The sequence below is a fragment of the Betta splendens genome, chromosome 15, assembly GCF_900634795.4.
Source record: "Betta splendens chromosome 15, fBetSpl5.4, whole genome shotgun sequence".
Taxonomy (NCBI): domain Eukaryota; kingdom Metazoa; phylum Chordata; class Actinopteri; order Anabantiformes; family Osphronemidae; genus Betta; species Betta splendens.
Window position 1 is genome coordinate 16,115,696 of NC_040895.2, and position 23,655 is coordinate 16,139,350.

Consider the following 23,655-nt stretch of genomic DNA (forward strand, 5'->3'; position numbering starts at 1 on the left):
GCCATCTGAGAACCACAGGGGTGTGTGCAACCAAGGTGGACAATGGCTGAATAGAAAAAGAGAGAGAAAAAGAGAAACAGAGGCAAAGCAGCTAGTTACAGTATGTCACCCTCATCCAGCGGCCTCATTCCCAATTAGCCTGCTCGTTAACCCCAGCCTTATACTGCCTGTTAAACGGGTTCCCGTGCAGACACGTCATGTGGGTAAGGACACAAGCAGCAGACTCTCACCGGTGTGGTGGGCACGAGGCACTGCCGTACAGCCTGCAGCAGAGTGTCTCAGCAGGGTGCCGTGCACAGTCTCTATGATAAACACACTCAGAGTAATGCATCCTGAGATTTCAGACAATAACCCACAAAGCTGCACATTTTCGAATGAAATGTTAAACTCATGCTCTGCTTTATGGTCTATTTATGTTTATTTGTGTTACTTATTTATTTATGATTTTTGTTTTTGTCTGTGTCGCTTAATGTCTGAATACAAAATGCAAAAGTGTAGCCATTTCCCTATTATACACCATCCATGTCCCTATTATGTCCATAATGGACATGTACAAGTTGCTTAGAGAATAGTAATATCATCATCAAAAAAATAATAAAAATACATTTAACTAACAGATCTCAAAGTCTATTTAAGTAGTTTCTATTAACGCTGTTATGAGACGTTTTGAAGAACAGGTGTATGCTGGGAAACGCCAGAGTGTTTGTCCAATGACCTTGCACGCTTTCATTTGTTGTAATGCTCAATGACTCCATGACGTCACTTTTATTTGGCGGTTCAACTTTTAATAAGACTCAGACGTTTTCGGAAAATGTTTAGCAGCATAGATAGTGTTTGCAGTTTAAAGGGGAAAATGAAAACGTGTTAAAAAACAACATTTTGAAGTGATGAACGAAATCGTTTTTTAATCCGCTTCATTAAAAAGGTAACTCTAGCTAACGCTGCTAATGCTAGCTAAACAACTAACGGTATCCGGTTCAGTAGAAGGCAACAGAACCGGGAGTGTGGACCTGAGTCCCATAAGATGAGGCTCTGATGGGTGAGTGACTTTACATGTTTCTTACACATAGGTAAAACGCGCACCTGTTGTGATTAGTGTCAGTGGACACATTTATGGGGAAACAAATGAATTCTTGCTGCATAAATGTAAGTGGTGCTGTAATATCTGCCTTTGCCTTTAATGAGCTGCTGTACTTTGGTCTGGTTCTTTGGTCTGGTTTGTTAGTGCAAGGGCTGTTTTGCAGGATGGGACATAAATGATGAGCTTGTAGTATTTGCACTGGGGTCCAATCACAGTTACTGTATGCTGGTTCCGTATGCTGCCGGTTCTGTTCAAATACTCCTTTTGAATTGATGCCTTTTCCTTCACAAGGAATTGCTGCTGTGTTCAGTTCTGACGTGGTCTTTAAGAGCTACGACTCCAGTCTCTCGCCACCATCTAGAATGGTTATCTATGCACTCGATGTGTGGGAAGGAGTCTGTGTCATGCACACAAATAAGATTTCCAGCAGAAGCAGCGCATTCGTAAAGTCTTCATTTCAAACATGCTCACGCTCAGTTTTGTAAAATGGAACTTTCAGCAAGCGTTTAATCTAAACATTGGAGCAACTAAGAACCTAGTTTTCAGCTTGGTTCATGGTGCGCTGTAATAAAACAGTATTTTATTGTGTGTATATTTATCACGTGTTCTTCTATTATCAGGTCATTGTGTGACATTTTCAAGCATTTTACCTCACACATCAATGCACTTTATAATCGTGTTGTCTAGTTTAAATGTACCACGATTTTAAAAGATCCAAAGGCCAGTTAAAATAGGTCCAATAAACCTGATGTGAGCCCCGATAGTTGTGACCTAGATCCTAATTCTTGGATCCAAAAACAGATGTCACAGCTCAGAGGCTGAAGTGCAACAGTGGCTCACATTCATATCGTTTGAAACATTGCCTACTTCTGGTTTCTTAGTTCTGATTGGAAGCTTTACCTTTAAGGCCACGTTGAAAGCTAGCACACGCTCAACTGTGACATCATAGCAGCCTTTCATACTGTCTAACAACACCTTTTATCACCGTAGATGACATTATGGCTCATCGCTTCATGCTTGGATGGACATAACAGTCGGAGGCAGATATTATGAATGGCCAATGAAATGAAATATTACAAAGACAATTGTCTTACAGAATAAAATGGGTTCTGGTGTTTCTAGGGTTGAACTTATAATTTGATCTATACAGCCTGTGAATATATATATATATATATACTATTACTGTACATGTATATGTTTCACTGTCAACAGTCTGAATAAGGCTATTTAGAGAAACCTACAGTACAAGTACATACTTGACAAGGATCCATTTACTAGTGCTTCTCCTTATGTAACGGTGCTCATCAGCAGCTTGGAAAAGTACTGGTCATGACTCGTACTGTTGCTATGAGACTTGGAAAACGCTCATGTGGACCAGAATCCTATTGCTGAAGATAGATAGTTTTAAAGTGCATTTTCCATTGCATGTCCATCATCAGCTTGTCTTTACTCAGAACAGTCTGGGGATAATGTTGTTCTGCTTTTTAGAGACATTTTGTCATTACTACAAAATGTTTCATTTGAAGATGACTTATTTCGTTAGGTATTCACCTTTCCCTGTGTCTTTCCGAAACTAAAGCTGTATAGTGGTTGTGGTTGTCCACACACAGATGGAGGAGTGAAAAAAGACTCTGTGTGGTTTGGGTTGTTCATTTGTCTTCTTCTCCAGAGACCAGAATGGAATAGATGACATTTCTAACCCTGATGAGCTAAATAATGTTGGGATACCAGTGAATTGGCAGCTTCTCAAGCAAAACTAATCTTAAATCATTTCCTCTGCTCTGAGACGTCCTAGGTCTGGGCCCCACTTCTCACCACGTAATGCTGGTTAGCAAATTGTTTCTATTGTGAGCAGTAATGGATTGAACAAAATTAAAGTACCCCCCGAAATGAACAGTGGGGAATTTTCTCTGGCAGAAAGGTGAGTTGAATATTGAAGGGAGTGAACAACTGGGATGATGAAATCTAGGCTTGATTAACTTGATTAAAATGCTGTTTGGTGCCAACATCTTGCTCACTTGTGACCAGCATTGCCCAAAGTACCATTTTATAAAAAGAAACATCTCTTTATGTAAAGTATGATGTCTGCGGGCTGGAAGTCTCAGGAGCACGACCTCACCTCTGCGTTTTAAATGTCGAGTCACTTAAGAAGCCCTGCATCTTATTTGGTCGGAAAGGCTAAATGTATTTCTCACGTGTTTTATGTCAAGAGCACTTTCCATTTTGTGATGCGCAGGAAATTCTTTGACAGTAGACTCACATCAGACATCTGCAGCCAAATTCCTGAAATCAAATAATCACTGACATGATGATTAATTAGCTGTCAGAGGAGTAATGTCCTGTATTACTCTGTAGACTAAAATAACATTTAAATGAGACCATTAAGGCTTCAAGTTGCTGCCAATCTAGTCTCTCAGCAGAGTACAGTGCTTCTTCCTACTATTTCTTACATACACTGGACATTTCACTTTTAAGAGACAATCTCAGTCAGAGTGCTTTAGTGTCTAGAATCAATAAATGTTCATCACAGTGAGACACGTTTTTCCTTTAATCTCAAGCAGCAATGCTTAAAAAGACCAATATGTATCACAGAATTAATTCTCTGCGCTGTCAAACTGTTATTGGAATTCTAGTTTTACAGTTCTGAGCCTTAAGTGATGTACAAGATGGTAGGAATGTAGTGCGGGGCAGACATTAATGGCATGAATAACCATAAAATCAACACAGACACTTTCCCCCACAGCAGTTTATGTGAGGATGTCAAACCCCGAATAAGAGCGTGCAGCTCAGTTTGGCCATTTGCAGTAAAACGGATGCACAGTATTAATATAATTGTGCAAACACGGATGTTGCTGATGTTGATCAGTATAGACCACTTAAAGCAATGAGCACTGTTTTATACAGTAGGGATGTCACTTTAATAAAGAATAAAGTTTGAAATACACACAAAATGTGTTGGAATAATTTTAAACATCTCACTTCATTTGTTTGCGTGTGTCCACAAAGTAACAATTTATGTGCAAATGCAGGTTATGAAATCTCCAGTTTCTTTTCTGTCTCTCATTTTAAGAAGGCAGGTATAGGAATATTTCATATACATATTTCATACAGTACGGTATCTATATAGCTGTCTGTTCACGCTATCAGTGAATGCTCTATGAGGCGGGGGGATCCTGCTTAAAGTGTTAAAGCATGGTTGGCTGCAGCATAAAACCTGCAGAGCAGTTGTTAAGTAACGTAACAGCAAAGGATGCAGAGAAGAAGAAAGTATGAAAAAGGCTGGACGGTGAAAGTGATAGGAAGTGAAAAAGTGAAGGCAGAACAGAGGCAGGTGGAGCATGGGGGGTGATGTGAGCATGAGAGAGAGGAAGGGAGACGATGTGAAGAAGGAAAAAACCTAGAGAGAGAGAGAGAGAGATGAAGGCAAATGAGGCTGGAGAAATACAGGGAGGAGATTCATGTTGCTGTAGCAAACGTTGCACAAAGCTTTCCAGTATTTCTGGGCCTTCTAGGAAACGTCTGCCGCAGACATCACATATCTTCTCCAACACTAAATAAACCCAGCGAGCGAGTTCCAACAAGCATTTCTTCATTTCTTCCTGCGTCTGCATCAGCTCTGTTGGTAACTGTGATGCACTGCACCTGCACTGCATCAATCCGTGCTCTCCTCTCCTCTCGGCCCGACTCTGCTCTCTCTCTCCTCCTCTGATCTGTTCTTTTCTCCTCTTCTCAGATCTGCTCATTTCATTTCACAGAATCGCCGTAGTGATGATTTTTTTCTGTTGTATTCAAACCCGACCCATAGATTAGTTTAGGAACACTGCAGGTGTGGTTTGTTGCTATAGGAGAGAATGTGTGACCCTGTAATAATGCATGAAACATATGCATATAGACATGAATGGTTATTAGTGATGAGCCCAGTGGTATTCAAACTTCTAGTGACTCTCCACAAGGGTTCACTGCACCTCTGGTGTTTCCTTTCATCTTTTTGTAAAGTTCTGTTTTTTCTGCAGGTTGGCTGTTTCATGCAATTACTGACTTCTTCTTTTTATCTTTATACTGTTACAAATAATTAATCAATGTACACTTACTGATAAAGCTTATATGTACAAAAAGCTTTATCGCTGATGATGGGAAGGTGGAACTGCAGTATGATCACCTTAGTGACACAATGTTGCATTGATTGTAAAATTATTTGCTGTACCTGCCCATTGCATTCTTCATCTTCTTTGATAATAACATAGAATTGTGAGTGATGAGCAGCAAGATATTGTTTATATTATAAACACCTGTTACTGTTGGGAGCCTCTGATCTGAACTGGAAGTTGTATGATGTGATGAGACCAAACTGTTGCTAATCTTAAAGCAGTTGGTGACAGGTTCCTGTCGGGCTTGTTACAGAACATGGTTAATGCCACATCAATTAGGGAAGTTCTTGAGGGAGATCATTGTTTTTGTGAAAAAATCAAATGTGCAAACCTTCAACAGAGGGCAATACTCTGTATCAGCACTGTGCTGCTTTATGGCTGCTTGTAATGCGGTGTTCTGCTTTTAGTCATCCTGCTCCAGCGAGTCCTGTTTTATTTTGCACTGCTTTGTTATTATTAAAGCCCAGGGCTACTGGAAAGGAGAATGGAGGGAGGAGGAGAGGAAAACACAAGGAGCATGAAGCTATATTTTAGCTCAGCCCCCACCAAAAATAGTTGACTTTTTTTAGGTTGCCCTTAATAAGGGAGGAGTGGCTGCAGGTGAGGGAGACAGGAAGAGAGATTATGATTGTACTTTTAGTTTTACTGCAAGTTTGCTTTGCTCCTGTAAAGGCACGTGAGAACTGCAGCATCATAATGATCAAATCAACAATTAGGTTTGTCAGGATTATTGGCAGCCTTCATTAGAAACCAGCTGCTTATCATATTTACAGTTAATTTATATTCTATTTTTAAAATGATAGTGATGATTTTACACAGTTCATCATCAATTCCCCATAAAGACTGACGGAGACACATCTGCATTTTCTTGATATTTGGAAGCATTTATTTCAGTATAAAGTTCCAGAATGATGTAACTAAATTACATTAAGAGCAAATTTGTTCTTTGAAAGTATCTGTTGTATGTATGATTTATTATGAATTATTTTTATTTCATTTTAGTACAAAGTATTTCAATAGAGGCAATTACCTTCCAGTCCACCACCCTGTCTTACGTCTGAGGCAGTAATCATTGACCTTTTCTTGGTTAAACCTTTGATGGCAGCTCTATTAGACATCATAATGAGTGAATGTGTGTTTGTGTGTGCGTTGCATAATCGTCTTCTCCCTGAGGTTTTATATCGCTATTAAGAGTAATCATTAAAAGGTCAAGGTTCATAATGTCTTATATAAAACACACAGCTTTTAGATGACATTTAATTCCTTTTAGATCCCCTGGATACTGGGTATAAAGGTGGAAAGTATCAAACCAAACCTGTCTCCTGTCATATACTGTAGAAATGCTTGTTTATGCAGCTCTGTGTACAAATACTGTATGTACTTGGATGTAAAAGGGTGGGTACATGTACAGTACGAGTACTGTATGTATGTAGAGTGCTAGTATGTATTGAAGATGGCAGCAGATGGATGGTCTTGTCTCACATGTGATGTCTAATAACTCTGCCCTCTTATATTTCACCTCTGCTACAGTTTTCCTCTCCTGACATTTCAGACTAATCCACTTCAGCTGACTGATCATCTTTGCCTTGTAGAAGCCTCGCCGCTCAGCAGGGACAACCTTTCAACAAACTCCCTCTTTTTCCTCACGAATTTAGTTTTTTCTTTTAGTTTCCTATTTATTTGCTGTTAATGTTGAAGCTTGAGCTGCGCTTTCCTTCTGTTGACAACACGACACCAGAGCCACAGTCGGTGCGTTTACATGCTAGTGGGTAACCTGGTTACAGTTGGCTTTCCTGACTAAGCTGATTCAACTATAACTGCACTGAGGGTGGGGGTTTATAGAAACCTAAAACCCCTAGTTAGATTTTGCTCCTGAAACGTTAATTAGCCATTATTAAAATTGCTATGCAAACCGTTGGCTCTGCACCTTTTAAATCAAGCCCACCGAAGTATAACTATCAAAATGTGTAGTTGACCCACATCTATGTCTCAATACCTCGCTAACAGATTTCTCATGTTTTCTAGGATTAAACTCGACAGATGTGGAAGGTGATACGTTCATTGTGTCCTTGTCTGCTAGAAGCGACAGGTCATATTACGTTGGCAAATCTGCTGCGATTTTCATTGTGCACACAAGTGGATGAAATATGGGAACGGGGCAGCGTGGAGACAGTGTGTGTCAACATAGACACTAGCTTGAGTTTGATGAGTCAATTGGTGTGTTTTCCTCTTTTGTGCTTATTTCCCTCTGATGCGGTATTTTGGCCTCAATAGGGATTTACATTATACTGCAGAAAGGTCATGTTCACATACTGTACAGTACATAAACGTGCTGCATTATCCATAGTAGGCTCCATTTTTATTTCACATAATTATTTGGTTAATGGTTTATTTATGCATTCAGAGGGTGGTTTTAGTCAGTGAATGAGACCATCGCTATTTGAGATGTGCATTCAAATAGTTCAGAGATTACAAAGGTGTCGATTTGGTCAAAGATGACTGAACATGTCAAACGTGTTATGTTCTTTTTTTTGGGCATCCGGGTCCGCTGATGCTGTCTGGCCTGACAGAGGGAGCGATGCGAAGGGTAATAGACGAGTGTGGGGGAGAGATGTATTCTGAGTGACTCTGTTATGTCTGGAGATGTTCCTTTGGCGAGATTACTCACCTCCAGCTCGCGGGTGTGTGTGTGGGGGGGGTGATTTACCTACAGCATAGGGCCTGTATCGTAAAACAGATGAATTTTGAATTTAGGAAATGTTTTTTATTTTACACACAAGTCAGCCTCCATACTGTGTGGACATAGATTTGCATGTTAAACAGGGCAGAAATAAGATCATCCTTAACAACTACTTATTTAAATATTATTACATATATTAAAGATGATATATTTTGAAGAGGTTCTTGATCCTATTAAATATTCTTATTCTCATTATTCAGACTTTCCTCTAGAATGTGAAAGTGTGAGAGAGCATTTACCGTGAATGCTTAGTGAACTGCCAACAGAGGGAAGCTCTGGTTTGACAGCTGGAGCTCTGTTTTATGGTTGGTTGGTGGAGACGGGGCAGAGCTATCAATTTCTGTAGCTGTATAAGAAAAGTTGACTTCCTACATTGGCAAGGTTGCTTAGGTGTTGAAATGGTTGGAGCTCGGCTGCGTGGCAAATTAGTGTTCTTCACTCCTCACCTTCCTTCTTACACCTCACAACTGTTTGTGTAGAGCTGCACTGTCTCTGTCTGTTGGCAGCGATGGAGGCGATGGGAGAAGTGTGAATAAAACCTGGATCAGGTTAAAAATGAGCTGGACCAGGCAGACAAACAGGCTGCAAGGCCCCACAGGTCTTCAGTGCACGATGTATTAGCACATAAGTACAGTACATTAGTGGCTTCAGCTGAAGCGTTAAATAAAGATTCTACAATCACTTAGTTTAAGAGGCAGGATTGTCATAGTAATTCAGCATTGGCCATGCACTTATAAGGACCTGATGTAATATATTATGTATTACTTACCCACTTTGAGACTATATTTTGAGCAACAAGTCAATTAGTGGCTTTTTACCTCAGCTGTAGGCGTCCAGAAGAATTAAAGTGCTAAGTTTAATCTGTGCTGTGAGCTGCTCCACGAGAACAATGTCCAACCACCACAAAATAGTTTGCCCTCTGGCTTTTTACTCATTACTGTGCACCACTGTGAGATTAGAATTGTGCATGCGTTGGCTGCAGACAGGTACTGTATAAGTGGATGTGTGTTTGTTAGTGGGAGTGAGAAGCTTAATTTTTTTTTATTTTGTACTGTATTACTGCATCATTTCCCATTTGCGTGTGTGTGTGTGTGTTTGTGTGTGTGTGCGTGCGTGCGTGTGCGTGCGTGTACTGTACGAAAGTAAGTGCACGCTTCTTTTGTAAGCGCATGATAAATTGCCATCTTTTGCAGAAGGTCTTCTCCATATTTTGCCCTGTCACAGCCAAATTATACTAAAATGTAAATTATCCTATTCCAAAACAGCAGTATATCATTACCATAATAATGGTAACAGTCTAATAAAAGGCGTCCCTGCAGAGTTGCAGCGAGCGTCTCAGCCTGTATTCACAGCGGACTGTATACTGATATTACTCAGTATAATGGACATCCACTCTGAAGCCACCTCAGTGGGTTTGTCTTGCAGCCCGTTACAAAGGAGTTCTCTTTAAAATCGACTCTTGGACGTTATGAGGTGTGTTTGTAAAACTGCTGCATAAACAGGACATTACCTGTATAAGCAGCTGTGTCCCAACGACGGAATATCATTCAGAATATGACACACCAGAATGCAGAGTTAGAGCATTGATAGTGTTACTGTGTGGGTTTTTAAATCCTCCTTATTTTTAGCTTATGCCACCTGCACGGCTCTTGCTGAGCTCTTGTATTAGCAGGATTGTCTGAGTGACAGGTGTGAGAATGCTTGGGCTCTAAGCAGGCACCCCAGGGTGCAGCTCCTCTGAATTATGAATGGATGGGCTGAAGCTTTTACCTTTCTCGTGTGTCAGCTTCATCTCTGCAGAGCTCCCGCTTCCACCACCGGCGCCGTGCGCGGCCGTGCAGGCCTCCGCTCTAAGGGACTTGAATTGTTCTTTGTTGTATTTAATTTGCTGCTGACCTTTGTCTCAGCCCATTCATTTTCTGCGTGTCCACCGTCGCTCTCTCGGCCCGTCCTAATGCAGGTTCGGTATCTGCTGAGTCCAGACCTGCTCCGGCAGCACCGGCTGCACCTACTGTACCTGTGTGGGAGTTCATTCAGTCATTCTGTAAATCCATCTCGTGCATGATTTCCACAGACTGCTCTTGTCAATGTAAACATCCTGGGCTCTCTCCTCAACTGGCGCCTCTCAGGTTTATCTACTAGTGATGCCATCGTTGCTGATGATTTGTCTTTCCTTTCCCCAACACCTTCCTCCACCTGTAGATGCCCTCACTGCTTTCAGCCTCTTTCATTGCCCCCCTGACCCAGATGTGTGCCTCCCCAGCTGTTCCTCATTCAGACATAATAATGAAAATAACCTTATGATTCAGAATCGAAGGTGCGGTGTAGATGTCCCAAGTGGACCGACACCTGCCAGACGCTCAAAAACGGTACCCGTGGATAGATGGCTGTTAGACTGCAGGTGCAAATCAAACATGTGTATGGTTGTGAAGACTGAAATGTACGCAGGCTGCGATTGAGCGAGAGAGAGTTAGGCACAAAATAAACACAGACAAGCGGCGGAGACGCGCGCGCACAGCAAAGAGAGGAGAGCGAGCTGATCCTCCTCGTGAGGGAGCACACGAAGGAGACTTGCGTGAACCTGCACCCGCAGACCCACTGACTGACAGAGTCCCCCCCCCCCCCCCCCCTCTCTCTTTCTCTCTCCCTCTCTCTCGCTCCCTCTCTCTCTCTCACGCTCCCTCTCTCACTCACTCTCTCTCTCTCGCTCCCTCTCTCTCTCTCGCTCCCTCTCTCGTTCTCACCCCCCCCTCTCTCTCTTTCTCTCTCCCTCTCTCTCTCTCTCGCTCCCTCTCTCTCTCACGCTCCCTCCCTCTCTCACTCACTCTCTCGCTCTCACCCCCCCCCACCCCTCTCCTTCCGTCGCTCTCCGCACACATTCGCTGCCCGTGTTTTTTTCTCCTCCTGCGTTTCCTCGGGAGTGAGAGGAGGAACGGGAAGGGAAGAATGAGGAAGAACTCCGCCGTGCTGCGCGCCCTGTCCCAACCAATGCGGGTTTGCTGATGAGGCGCCGCTCCGGTCAACAGATGACACAGGACGCCCGGGTCGCGGCGCGTGGAAACGAGGAGTAGGCATCGGCACATAACAACGGCAACAAATCACAAGCTGCGGGTGCACGGGGATCCGGACGTCTCCCCTCCTCCTGTGTGGATACGCCGTCTTGGCTGGCGTATAAGAGCTCCTTGCGTCTGCATTAGCATTTCCCACTCCTCGCTTACCTCTACTACTACTCCGCCTCTTACTCCGTGTACTGCTAGTGGTACTAGTAGAGCTGCGTTTACTACTGAGCGCTCTCCTCCGCTTCGTGGACACTTTCCGGACAGAAAGGTAGGACGCGGTGCCGTCTCGCAGCGGGGATAGTGGTGCTGGTGCTGGTCAGTGCGGGGGGTCTTCGCCGCTATCCGTCGGCGTGTATTTGGGAGGGAGGGGGAGAAAAGAGGGGCAGTGTCGCCTCGTGGATCCCCAGTTGGAGACTTCAAAGCGCCGTGCGTCGGAGGGATTTGGATGCGATGGAGACGATGGTTCCTCGCATCCTCCTCCCCCACTCACTTTCTGCTTCAGATTCATAGACGGGGGCGGCTGGTTTACGGGTCTGGGTGCGGTGAAAGGTGTTTGCCGTTTGGTTTCTGTCCAGACCACAGATGTGGCGTTCTTACGCTGGAGGGGCTGTTTTTTATCTTTCGCACTTCACTCCCATCCTCTTCCCATGCGCGTTTCTCCTCTCAGTTAAAGTCCGAGCGCCGCGCTCATTTCTAAAGGAATAACAATTACTGATGCAGAGCACGTTCAGATAAGCACGCTCGCACCTTTTACTGCCTTTCAATGTGGAAGTTGGGCGACGAACATCCGCAGTCCAGCCGTAATTTCCCCCGTGGTGCGGAGAGGATGAATGATCCACATGCACATTTGCGCAATTCTGCAGGTTACGGGATTTGCGCAAAAACAATGCAAAGCTGCTGAGGTTGATGGAGTACTTGATTTTGGCGTAGAGTAGGTTGGGACAGGAACGAGTTTGGACAAGGGTCCAGAATTAGAACTGGCCGAATTGGATTTTGGTTTGTCTTATATGTGAAATTCTTGAGAACCTCATTTAACCCTCTGTCAGTCATATCTGGAAAATGTTATGAAAGGAGAATTAAACAATGGGTTCAGGGCTTCACATTTGAGCTCACTGCTCCTGTAAACCTGGCACATGTATGATGGAGGCAGCAGATGGACACAAGCATTTCATCCAAACACAGAGCAGGTACTGTGATTTCCAGGCGATTCATTTGAAGCTGACTGTGGCTCATCCACAGTCGATGTGATATTTATTTTAGGCAGCGACAAACCGATTTGCAGTCAAGGTCTTTACGTCTTCACCTTTTATAGAGGGATGTTATCCAGGCTTCATATGAAACCTGAACAGGTTCACATCTGCAGTGAAGGGATGCATATTCCAAAAAAATCAGAGCCTTCTTTCCACAGTATGCCTGACACTGGATTCAGGTCACCTCTCAGTGGGTCTGCTTCAAGCAGTGATGCAAGCAGCAGAAGACACTGTGCTGTACCGTAAGTGGAAGGAGCAGGTGCCTTGCTCTAAGGCAGGTGGCGGTTGAAGCTAGACTGCAGTAATCACGGTGGCGGGCGACTTTACTACTGTACAGTCATCAGAGCAGTTGTAGGTGATAGTCAATAGGTGATACTCATTGAATGCAATGAGAAATTAAAGGCCCTGCTTATAATTAAGTTTTCCAGGATGATGCCAGTAGACGTATTATTGATCAGTGAGTCAGTCAGATGCAGTATTTTGGTAGAAGGTGCAGTAAAGCAGTTAGTGATAAAAACAAGCAGCCTCCAGTAGGAGTCACAACAACATTAGCTTTCATTTGGCGTTTCTGTCCACTCAACACATCTAAGTCCGATATCAGGCCAGCTTAGTGTCAGCCAAGTGGCATGAAAACATATCTGCTAAATGCTTCACTTGGTCCGTCAGCAGGTTGGTGTATATGGTGGTTTTATCACGCCTTTCCACTGATAACAGGTTCCCCCTCCTACTAAAACACGGCTCATAATTACCAAAGTGAATGAAGCCGGCAAAGATGCAGGTCGTAAAACCACAACGAATAAACAAAGATGTTCCACAGAGCTGCGCAAGTCACACATACGACATAAAAGCCCTGATTAGTGTAACTTTAATAAGCATGTTTTCAGGTCGAGCGATATATTTGAGCTAAGTTTACGTCGGTGGATAGATAAACAAGGTGACATTTGCAATGATTTCCTCCTCCATGCGCAGTTATATGACAAGACATCTCGGCCCGAGGCAGATCCAGGCTCAAAGAGATCAACATCACCATAATGGCTGTAAACGCAAATCATTAATCTTCGGTTGTTTGCAGCGGCTAGTTTGTATTTCTGCATGTTTCTGTTACACCAGTCACACTTGTTTGTTTATCTGGAAGGGCAACTGTGCATTTCCGTGATTTATACTCTTTTTATCTACCTTGCTGTGTTGTTTCTTTACTTTACTCACTCTTTACTTTCCCTGCTTTATTAATTTTATCGTTGTCTACTGTCCCATACTGAAGAATATGAATCTCAGACTCAGGCTGCTTGTCTAAGCAGCATCCAGGGGCTCAGTGTGTGGTTGTGCTCTCCTGCAGCACTGTTTAGTTTTAGTAATTGAAGTTCAGCATAGAGTGTACTTGTGCTTAAATGACTGTAGCACTACATCACTTCTCACGATGCATGATATGGTCTCAGAGTAACAGCGGCGGTTTGTGAATTCAGGAGGAGGATTCAGGTCTTGTTCACTTGCCTGCTTCCACTTCTCTGTCTTCTGTGCCTGGTGGTCTAATCAGCTGCCTTCCTCGGCTCCTGAGAAATGACAGTATCAGGCCAGAGAGGGAGCAGCTTGCCTCAGTGCAGCACACGGTTTGGGCTCCTGACTTTTTGCGCTGTGCTTTTTTGTTTTTGCCTCTATAGAAACAGGATTCAGTGTTTGACCATGTTTATAGTGTGGGGCCAAAAAAAGAGTTAAACTGTTAAGTAGCTGTCTTACAGGAGGCCCAAAGCAAGACTCACACCAATGATTAGGAGTAGGATAAAGATCATCTAGAAGGATGTGGGAACATTGTCCCCTCAGCATAAACTCTTGTAGGTGGCATCATACAGCAGTTGGCAAGGCTGTAAAAGCATTGTGGCTCAGCTTACAATGAGTCGTAATGGTTAGAATGAGAAACAGCCCTCTGTCTCCTCTGCTTGTGTTTTAACTGCAGTTAATTAACCTCTGGTCACCACAGGTTGTCTTACTACAAAAGAAAACAATTGGTCGTAGTCTCATGTTATAGGGTCGGGTTAGCACCTAGTGATTTTGGTTAGGGAACGTCTCCAATGGCAGCAGCTGACATATATAATATTGAATTTTAATTGAATTTACCCCAAATGATTGGCTTCAGATTCTTTGGCTCGTTTTTTACCGCCCTCTCAAAATAGAGCCAGGACTTGGGGTCACAACGAAGTAATGGTGGAATATGCTGGAACCTGATACATCAATATCTAATTGCTGGTGATGGATTTTATACAGAGAATAAAAACCAGATGTTCTTGCAGGGTCTATTTTGGAGATGTACATCACAACTATAAAGAGAGCAGGCAATTATCTTAAGTCGCCTGAAATGTAATCCCCTGAGAGTATTAAGCAATTAGGATTCTGTAAGCAAGGTATGCTGTAGCAGGAAGGTGTGTGTGGGGATGAATTAGAACTAGAATTAGGTAAGAGGTAGAAAGTAAAGAAGTGCAGTTATCAGTTTGCTGCTTTAAATAGACAAACAAGTTGTAATTCATTCCATTTCACTGCCACTGAGCAGTAATGACCAATTCAAAAAACAATGTCAGCTGTTTCTAACAGAAGCTGGACAGATGAACAGAACCTACTGTGCAGGTAAATTGCTCATTTTCTTCACGCTGTGAATGAGTTAAACTCCAACTGGCCTTGTGTCTTGTTTTCTGACTGTCTTCTGTTGATATAGTTCTGCAGCATAAGGGTCATACAGACCTCAACGGGCGTGGAGGTCATGAGCTCCGTGCCAGATGTTACCATCTTTTATTTAAACACATCCTCATCTGATAATGTAGTGGCTCACGGTGTGGTGTGAGCCTGGTCTTGAAGGGCCTGGTGAGGATAGCTACTACAACGCTTGCCTCAACAGCTGGCACAGAGAGAATACTCCTTAGCCATCATCCTTAAGTGAAAACAACCAAATCCCAAAGCACCCTGAATTATTGATCAGTTGGAAATGCCACACAAAGCCTGTGTGACCGCTGACAAAGCCCATAGAAAGCAGGGAGCGTCTGGTCTGCATTCAGCGGAAGGAAAACGTTGGCTTGTGAGGTCATTAAATGGAAGTTTAATTAAGGAAACGTGTCATTTTGTTTAGAATTGATTTTCCTTTCATGTCACAGCTGAACTCAACACAAAGAAAACCCAGCAGACTTTAACCCAAATGTTTGATTTTGCCATTGGAGGATAAGTGCTGTATAGGATCATAAATGAGGAGTCACACATTCATTGTACCATGTGCTGTAGTGGAAAACACTTTAATACTACGATGTGACTACTGATGCCTGGCCAGTTGTGCCATGTCTGCATCTACTGTCTGACGGTGGATATTTAATTATTGAGAAATGTGTGAATAAATGCGGCAGAACTGTTCTTTGTTCCAGGTCTAATCTCTGATTATTGGGTTTACGCTTCCACTTTATTAGTGTTTATTTGTGGTTGGACTTTCTCTAAAAGTGAAAATTAATTGGTATCTGGATGTGAGGACGGAGAGATGAACACTGCATGTCTTAAAAACTAGTTTAGAATTTGCTATAGATTTCTCCCTGAAAAGCGGCTCCACAGAGGACAGATGATGATCATTGCATACATTGCTGTGGTTGATGTATAGGATGAATTGTAATGGCTTCTCAACACCACCGTGAATTTGACCTCTGTAGCTAAATATCCCAATAATCAGATGTGAATGAATCGTCACACACACTTTTGTGTTTCCCTCAGGATTAATTGTTTTACCTCTGGTGATTGATAACGTGACATGAATGGATCAGCGTCATAGATTTACTTTGTGCGGTGGCAAATACTTGAACAAGTCCTGACAGACTCGTCAGGTGTGTCGAAAAACACATTTGGAGTGAATTACAGGAAGAGAATACATGAAAATGGCTGACAGTCATTATGTGCAGGTTAGTAAGGTGTCTGACCAACAAACCTTTTGATTAGATGTAGAATCATTCTGCATATGTTGAAATGAAAACGCGTGTGGACACCTTGTGGTTATGTGGCAGCAATTTTCCTTTTATCTCGTGGAAGCTCAGGAGAGGTCCTTCGTGTCTTCAAAGGTTGTGATGAAATCCAGCACATCTTTCCATCTTTCCAGTTCAGCTCTTCCTCCAGTTATGCTTCATAGTTCAGCGTTACATGGACGGGCTCCCATCTTTACACGTCCACTGCTCAGTCAGGATTCTCCTGGCGAGAATCTGCTAATTTGCAGCAGTAAATATGTTTTGTCAGAAACAAAGCTCTGTCTAGATAAATTTTCTATCAGCTCATTAATCTTGGTAACGATTTGTTTTTTGAAAATGAATTATCAATATTCATAAAGACTGCATAAAAACTTTATTTACACAAGTGTTTGCATGCATAACTATAAATAGTTATAAAATAATGGCGCTCCCGATGGAAATGACCCAACAATGGTGCTTTTAGCTTGTTACAACTAGTAACTGCACTGAATTAGTGTTGGTTTATAGGAACGGGTTTACTGAAAATGCTTCTTGGCAGATAATATTCTACCATTCAGTTGCAAAAAACATTTTTGTTTGTCTGATGGTGGCGCATTTATGGAAGACAATCCTCCTCACTACACTTAAAAAGCCGTTAAAACACAGTTAGCCGTCGCTGCCTCCATTCCTTTATTTGTTTTTTTATTTGTGAACGACTGAGCAAACATCCAATGTGACGCCTGGTGATTTAATGATTCTTACAGTTTACATTGTGCAAGACAAAGGAATCAAGTTTGTACCTTCTGTGACGTGCAGAAACAAGATTTACTGTTTTCTGTTTATTTATGAATAATTCATCAGCTGAGAGCAGTGTTGCTTTTTGGGAAAATCTGAGCTATAAGTTAAATGTGAAAAGACTTGTGTATGAAAACTCTTTATCTTTACCTGATAGGATTGACAAAAAGATAGAAATGAAAAATATACAGTTTAATTTATGATGTGGTGTGAGTTGGCAGATTGGAAATGAAAACTGAAATGTTCTTCATGTTATTTGTTACAAAAAATCTTTGGGATATGAAGTGTCTTCCCACATTTTCTAGTAGCTTTATTTATCTCACCCGCCAGCGCTTAAAATGCAATTTAGAATATAAAAATATGACCAACTGGCAACAAAGCTGTGGGATTACAGTAGCCTAATTTACAAGCCAGTGTTGTCAACAGAAGTCAACCAGACTGTTATCTGCAAAAGCCAGTCCTGGCCTGGTTACATGATGTACAGCAGGGTATTATTGCTATGGTGGGGTTATTACAGTTTATAGTGGTGAGCTCAGGAGCTGGAGTTAGGTCGGTTTGCTGTCTGTGCTCCAAACACGCTTCTGTGTTTGTGATGTGTTTTAGGGTCCTTCAAATCAGATGAAGCGGTCGGGGTTCGTAATTTTCCTCTTTTTTTTTTTGTTGGGAAATTGGTTTACAGTAGTTTGCTAATTAGCCTCAGGGCTCACGTCTTCATCGAGTAGGTACAGTAACGTAGGACAGGAGGATTCAAAACCCAGCCCTCCTCATTCCAACATACCAGGGCTCTCATCAGCTTCATTCCTTGCTTTTTTTTCTCTCTCTTCTCTCTAAAGGTTCAAGATCTTGATTAGTTGTCACCTGACGTTATTGGTCTGGACGTCGCCATGGGCCGCAGGGATTCTTCCTCCCTCCTGTCCCCTGCCTTCAGGCTAGCAGTCATCACGGCGATCCTCCTCCTCAAGCTCCATCCTTCACTGGCTGGTGCCCCTCCGGAGACGAGCTTGGGCGACTCCGTTTCAGCTGTGTCCACCAATAAAACCGAGTGCAGCAAGGCGGAGCAGTGCACGAAGGGGGTGCTGCTGCCTGTGTGGGAGCCCCAGAATCCATCATTTGGCGACAAGGTAGCTCGGGCAACGGTTTATTTCGTGGCTCTGGTCTACATGTTCCTGGGTGTATCCATTATCGCCGACCGGTTCATGGCATCAATAGAGGTCATCACTTCACAAGAGAAGGAGATCACCATCAAGAAACCCAACGGGGAAACCACCACGACCACTGTTCGGATCTGGAACGAGACCGTCTCCAACCTTACCCTCATGGCCCTGGGCTCTTCAGCTCCTGAGATCCTGCTGTCTGTCATAGAAGTTGTGGGTCATGGGTTCCATGCTGGCACTTTAGGCCCCTCCACCATTGTGGGCTCTGCAGCGTTCAACATGTTCGTCATCATTGGGCTCTGCGTGTATGTGGTGCCTGATGGCGAAACCAGGAAGGTCAAGCACCTGCGAGTTTTCTTCGTCACAGCCACCTGGAGCATCTTCGCCTACATTTGGCTCTACTTGATCCTGTCGGTGATCTCGCCCGGCGTGGTGCAGGTGTGGGAGGGGCTGCTCACGTTCTTCTTCTTCCCCATCTGTGTTGTGTTCGCCTGGGTGGCCGACCGACGCCTGCTGTTCTACAAGTATGTGTACAAGCGCTACCGCACTGGCAAGCAGCGGGGCATGATCATTGAAACCGAGGGTGATCGCCCACTTCCTTCCAAGGTAAAACTGCTACCGCTTTTTATTGTTCACGTCTCATTTAACTGTGGAATTTTTGTAAGCATTTCACATTTATCTGTGTATAAATCAACAAACTAAAGTTTCAGGTGTTGATGCAGCATCAGAGAGGATAGAAATCCAATACCTCAAACTAATGATACTGATGAGGTTCTTCTGTTTTTCTTCATAAGGTTGACATTGAAATGGACGGGAAGATGCTGAACTCTCACGGCGTCGACTTCCTGGATGGGCCGCTGGGCCTGGATATAGATGAAAAGGATCTGGATGAGGAGGAGACACGAAGAGACATGGCCAAAATTCTTAAAGAGCTCAAGCAGAAACACCCAGACAAGGAGGTGGGTAGCGACTTCAAAGGGGTTTAACTTAAAGGCTCAAACTTTATGAATGAATTGAACAATATTGTAATAGACTTAATTCCATCAATTTAGGAACAGTAATAGTTATTCTACAGATATTTAAAATATCAAATTTGATATCATATTGCTTTTCAAACACAATCATGGCTGAATGCTGATCCTCATTAAGGAAAAGAAATTAAAAGCTGCTTGTGTTTCGTCTTTACGGTATGCACAGACTTCACAGAGCCTTTGAGAATGTGATGTATCCAAATCACAGACACCGTTAGAAATTCACTGTGCCTGGCATAACAGCATGGTTTATTATAAAATCATTGGTGTCTCACTGTGTCTAATGCTGATTTATTCACACTAAACACCAATTAATTTTTATTTACTGTATAAATTCATCCAGACAAGCTAGATAAAGCTGTTCAGCTTATTAACACCAACTGAAGGAGACATTTTTCCACAGCAGCTCATACTACACAGCTTCCACTTATGTTCTCATCTAACATCCAGGTGGAACAACTAATTGAACTCGCCAATTACCAAGTCCTGAGCCAGCAGCAGAAGAGCCGTGCTTTCTACCGATGCCAGGCCACCCGCCTCATGACAGGCGCGGGCAACATCTTGAAGAAGCACGCAGCCGATCAGGCCCGAAAGGCGGTCAGCATGCACGAGGTTCGCTCCGAGGCCGGGGAGAATGACCCCATCTCCAAGATCTTCTTCGAGCCGGGCTCCTACCAGTGCCTGGAGAACTGTGGCACGGTGGCGGTCAACGTGGTGCGGCGCGGTGGCGACCTGGGCAAGACGGTGTCTGTGGAGTACCGGACGGAAGACGGCACCGCCAACGCCGGCTCCGACTACGAGTTCACAGAGGGCGTGGTGGTCTTCAAGCCCGGTGAGACGCAGAAAGAGATCCGCGTGGGGATCATCGACGACGACATCTTCGAGGAGGACGAGAACTTCCTCATCCACCTTTCCAACGTCAAAGTGCTGACCTCGGAGGGGGAGGAGCCGGAGGAAGGCGAGTCAGCCAATCACGTGGACTCGGTGGCCTGCGTCGGCCTGCCCTCCACCGCGACCGTCACCATCTTTGACGACGACCACGCCGGTATCTTTACGTTTGAGGAGCCTGTGTTCCACGTGAGCGAGAGCGTGGGCACCATGGAGGTGAAGGTGCTGAGGACGTCGGGCGCCCGCGGCGTGGTCATGCTGCCATACAAGACGGTGGAGGGGACGGCGCGAGGCGGCGGCGAAGACTTCGAAGACATTCACGGCGTCCTGGAATTTCAGAATGACGAGATCTTGTGAGTACATCTGATGAGCTTTAATCATCAATATTCATGCAAATAATATTTATTATTTTTCACACCGTGTCAGTGTGAGGTTCATTGCTGATGATGTGAGAAAATGATGGTGTGAGTGAGATGTGGTGGTCACAATGAGTGGAGAGGCGGACTTCTCATCGGGCAGACAACAAAACAGGCAATTCCCCATCTCCCTCTCTCTTTTTAACTTCTACTGCCTTATTTTATGCTTTGACTATTGTATCTGTTCCTGTTAGCTTCATTAGTTCTTTCCTCTTTTCTTTGGATTCTGCTGTGCCGCTGTTTGGTCTTCAGTAGGTTTCATTGATTTCTGCCGCCTGTGTTGCTTTACTGTCAGCACAACGGGTTTGGCCTGTAAACTGCAGGAGCCAAGAAGCTTGGAAACTGGGTAATTTCTTGAAAGGTTGATTGTTTGAATTTCGAGATGTAGATGTACTAGTCCAGACATTAAGTTTAGTGGAGCTGGTTGCTGGAAACCGTGAAAGAACTCAGCTGTACCATCTGTACAGCCAACTTAATTAGACGCTTTCTATGAAGAAAACAAAATCCCAGTTGCCCTTTTAGGTTCCCTTTCACTGTGTGCGAACATCCCAGAGCAACCACTCATGCATCCAGCTAGAGACTGGGTTTAGGGATCCCTGCTGCAAAACACTGCAGCCGCAATTCAAAGCTCACCGCAGCCGAACGCCTTGTTACCTCACGGTGACTCACGGAGAAGTTCATGATAGCTATTTGTCCATATGTCAGGATGGTGATTTCGCTCACAGCCAGCGGCTGCTCTTCATGAGGGGAGTTCCAGTAGTTAATGTTTGAACAATGCTGGAACCACTCTAATGTCCTCTTTTGTTTTCTTTTCTATGTCTTTAATTGATTAGTTGTTCAAGTGCAGCTACAGTACCACACATATATTATTAATATTATCTCTGGTTCGAAACGTCTGATCTAATGATAGTGGCTTGACTGCCGTATTTGTATTTGTTATTGTACGCATGTTAACTGCCTACAGGCTCTGTTATTATTGAATTAGTCAAATAATGAATGAGTGGAACTTCCTAGGTACATGATGCTGGTTTCAAAATGTTCCTCACAGCCAATTATAGCAGCAGTGGTAAGATCGTGTTTCATTTTCTTATTGTCCTTGGACCTTGGAGTTGCCGTTAGTTTAAGTCTTTTCTTCATTACTTTCATTGAAGTCTTTGTCCCTTCGTTGTTACCGTGTTTTCATAGTTTCACCCTGTTGTGACATGGATCAGTCAACGAGGGCGATCACCGGTTTGTGTGCAGCGTGTGGGCTTCTGGTCTCCATCGCTCAACTTTCTCTTACTAACAGTATAGGGAGCAAACAGGGCGATCTGGCTTGTGGTAAAGCCGTGGGGAGCTTTAGGCCTGTTACACTCTTATAGTACAAGAGCCCGGAACAGTTGCTCTGTTTGAGTTTTGGGCCATGTGCTTATTTATGGGAGTTGTCGTTAGGCTTAGAAAGCGCATTGGACGTCATCATTTTACCTTAAATATTCTGATATTTGCAGAAAGTGGTTCTAGGTCTATTAGTTGAATTTAAGTGGTAAATGTGATGTGGAACGTGGATTGGAGTTGACTGTGGAGGAGCTGTGGAGCTCTGCATGTTTGTAGCCGGCAGGCACGTTGTTGTTGCTGCAGTGGCTGTTTAAAAATGTTCCGATTCCTTCTTAAAACCGAGGAAGTATTGTAATGATGTGAAACAAAGTGTGCTGTCACCATTAATGAATGACAGAGATGCTGCTCAGTGACAGCAGTGTAGAAGTGGGTTTTCCTGCCTCGCTCTCCGCCGCTGCCGGTCAGATTTGAAGCAGATGCTGCAGGACTCGCTCTTTCACCCGGTGGCAGACTGCATAGTTTCCATAGCGTCTGCCTCATACAGCGGGGACCAAGTGGGTTTTAATAACACCAGGTCCAAATCAAATGATGGACTGTCTTTCCGGCTGTCAAGGTTACTGTGTGTACACTTGTGTGTACAGTACATGTGCACACTTGGAGCGGAGAGCGAATGAAGGCAGTGGTGCCTGAAAAGCATTTTAATCACAGCTACGTTTGTTTAGAGGGAAAAAAACAACTCACGCAATCAGTGTCAGACCCTCGAGATTCCAGGAATATTTTTCATATATTGATTATTTTCATGTTTCTTTACATCTTTTGTCTTTTAAACATTTCACAAGCACAATAGCGGCTACACATAAGAGGAACAATGCTGGGTTGTGCTTTTCACACCTTCAATGTGATGTGAATTAAAAATAGCTACTGTGGGGAAAAGGCAGCGTTGATTCAAGTAAATAAAATATAGAACATACAAAGTGAAGACTCCTGATGAATGAATTGTAGTTGAATAGTATTAATGAACTGAACAGTTATATGGCATGATGAGCTTTTTGCATGTCCAGAGTCCATAGTGTGTGTCATAAATGAGCCCCTGGGAACTGTATGTATTTAGGGAAAAGCCCTGGATGCCTTTGCTGCAGATAAAAAGCTATTACAAAATAGCTGATCTAAATAGGATTGGCTCCAGGCTGAATCTGTTCTGATTCTGTTTCTCTGATAAAAAGAGGGAAAGAGTGATACAGGGAGAAAAGACTAATAAGCCTGAGAGGTTGTAATGTAAGGATCACAGCAGAGAATGATGAAGACAGCGATTAGAGGCCAAATGTTGTAAACTGTAGGAAAGTTTCTTTTGTGTAAGAATGAAGTAGAGATGTGCTGCACACAGAAGGGTGGACAGTGCATTGACTTACATTAAGATACAGAAACTAGGACTGAAATGGAAATTGCTTGACATGTGGGAGCCTGGATGATTTATTCTTCTGCCTCATTCTATTTAATTGAAGCATTTTAGAAACAGCTTAAACCGTAAAAATTGGTAACAGGTGGGGTTGTTTCATTTAAGGCTATTGAGTGTGAAGGCTGATTATTGCAATGCATAACTTGTTAAGATGAATATTTGTCACTCTATTACTGTGCACATCTTCTACTCTGCTGCCTCTACTAACATCTTATCTTATCTTACTTGTCTTAGGAGGAGCAGTTTTATCCAGAGCACCATCAGTAGCTCTATTTTTAAAATGGATGGTCCTAATGGAATTACCAGACAATTTAATACAAAATAGGTCACCAATTCAACTTTTTCCATTGCTGTTGCATTCAAA

General features: G+C 43.3%; 1 protein-coding gene across 3 annotated transcripts in view; it reads left to right on the forward strand.

Annotated features, from left to right (window-relative positions):
• Nucleotides 1–760: 760 nt before the first annotated feature.
• Nucleotides 761–23,655, forward strand: part of slc8a1b (solute carrier family 8 member 1b) — an 86,312-nt gene continuing 63,417 nt past the window's right edge. The window contains exons 1-4 of one of the 3 annotated variants that reach the window (XM_029174923.3): nt 761–1,039; nt 17,866–18,792; nt 18,981–19,145; nt 19,668–20,458. In XM_029174923.3, the coding sequence (XP_029030756.1) occupies nt 17,917–18,792; nt 18,981–19,145; nt 19,668–20,458 (1,832 nt within the window). In that variant the 5' untranslated portion in view covers nt 761–1,039; nt 17,866–17,916. Of the gene's footprint in view, nt 1,040–10,811; nt 11,297–17,865; nt 18,793–18,980; nt 19,146–19,667; nt 20,459–23,655 lie in introns of those variants that run through there. The other 2 variants (XM_029174924.3, XM_029174922.3) reach the window with 2 other exon arrangements.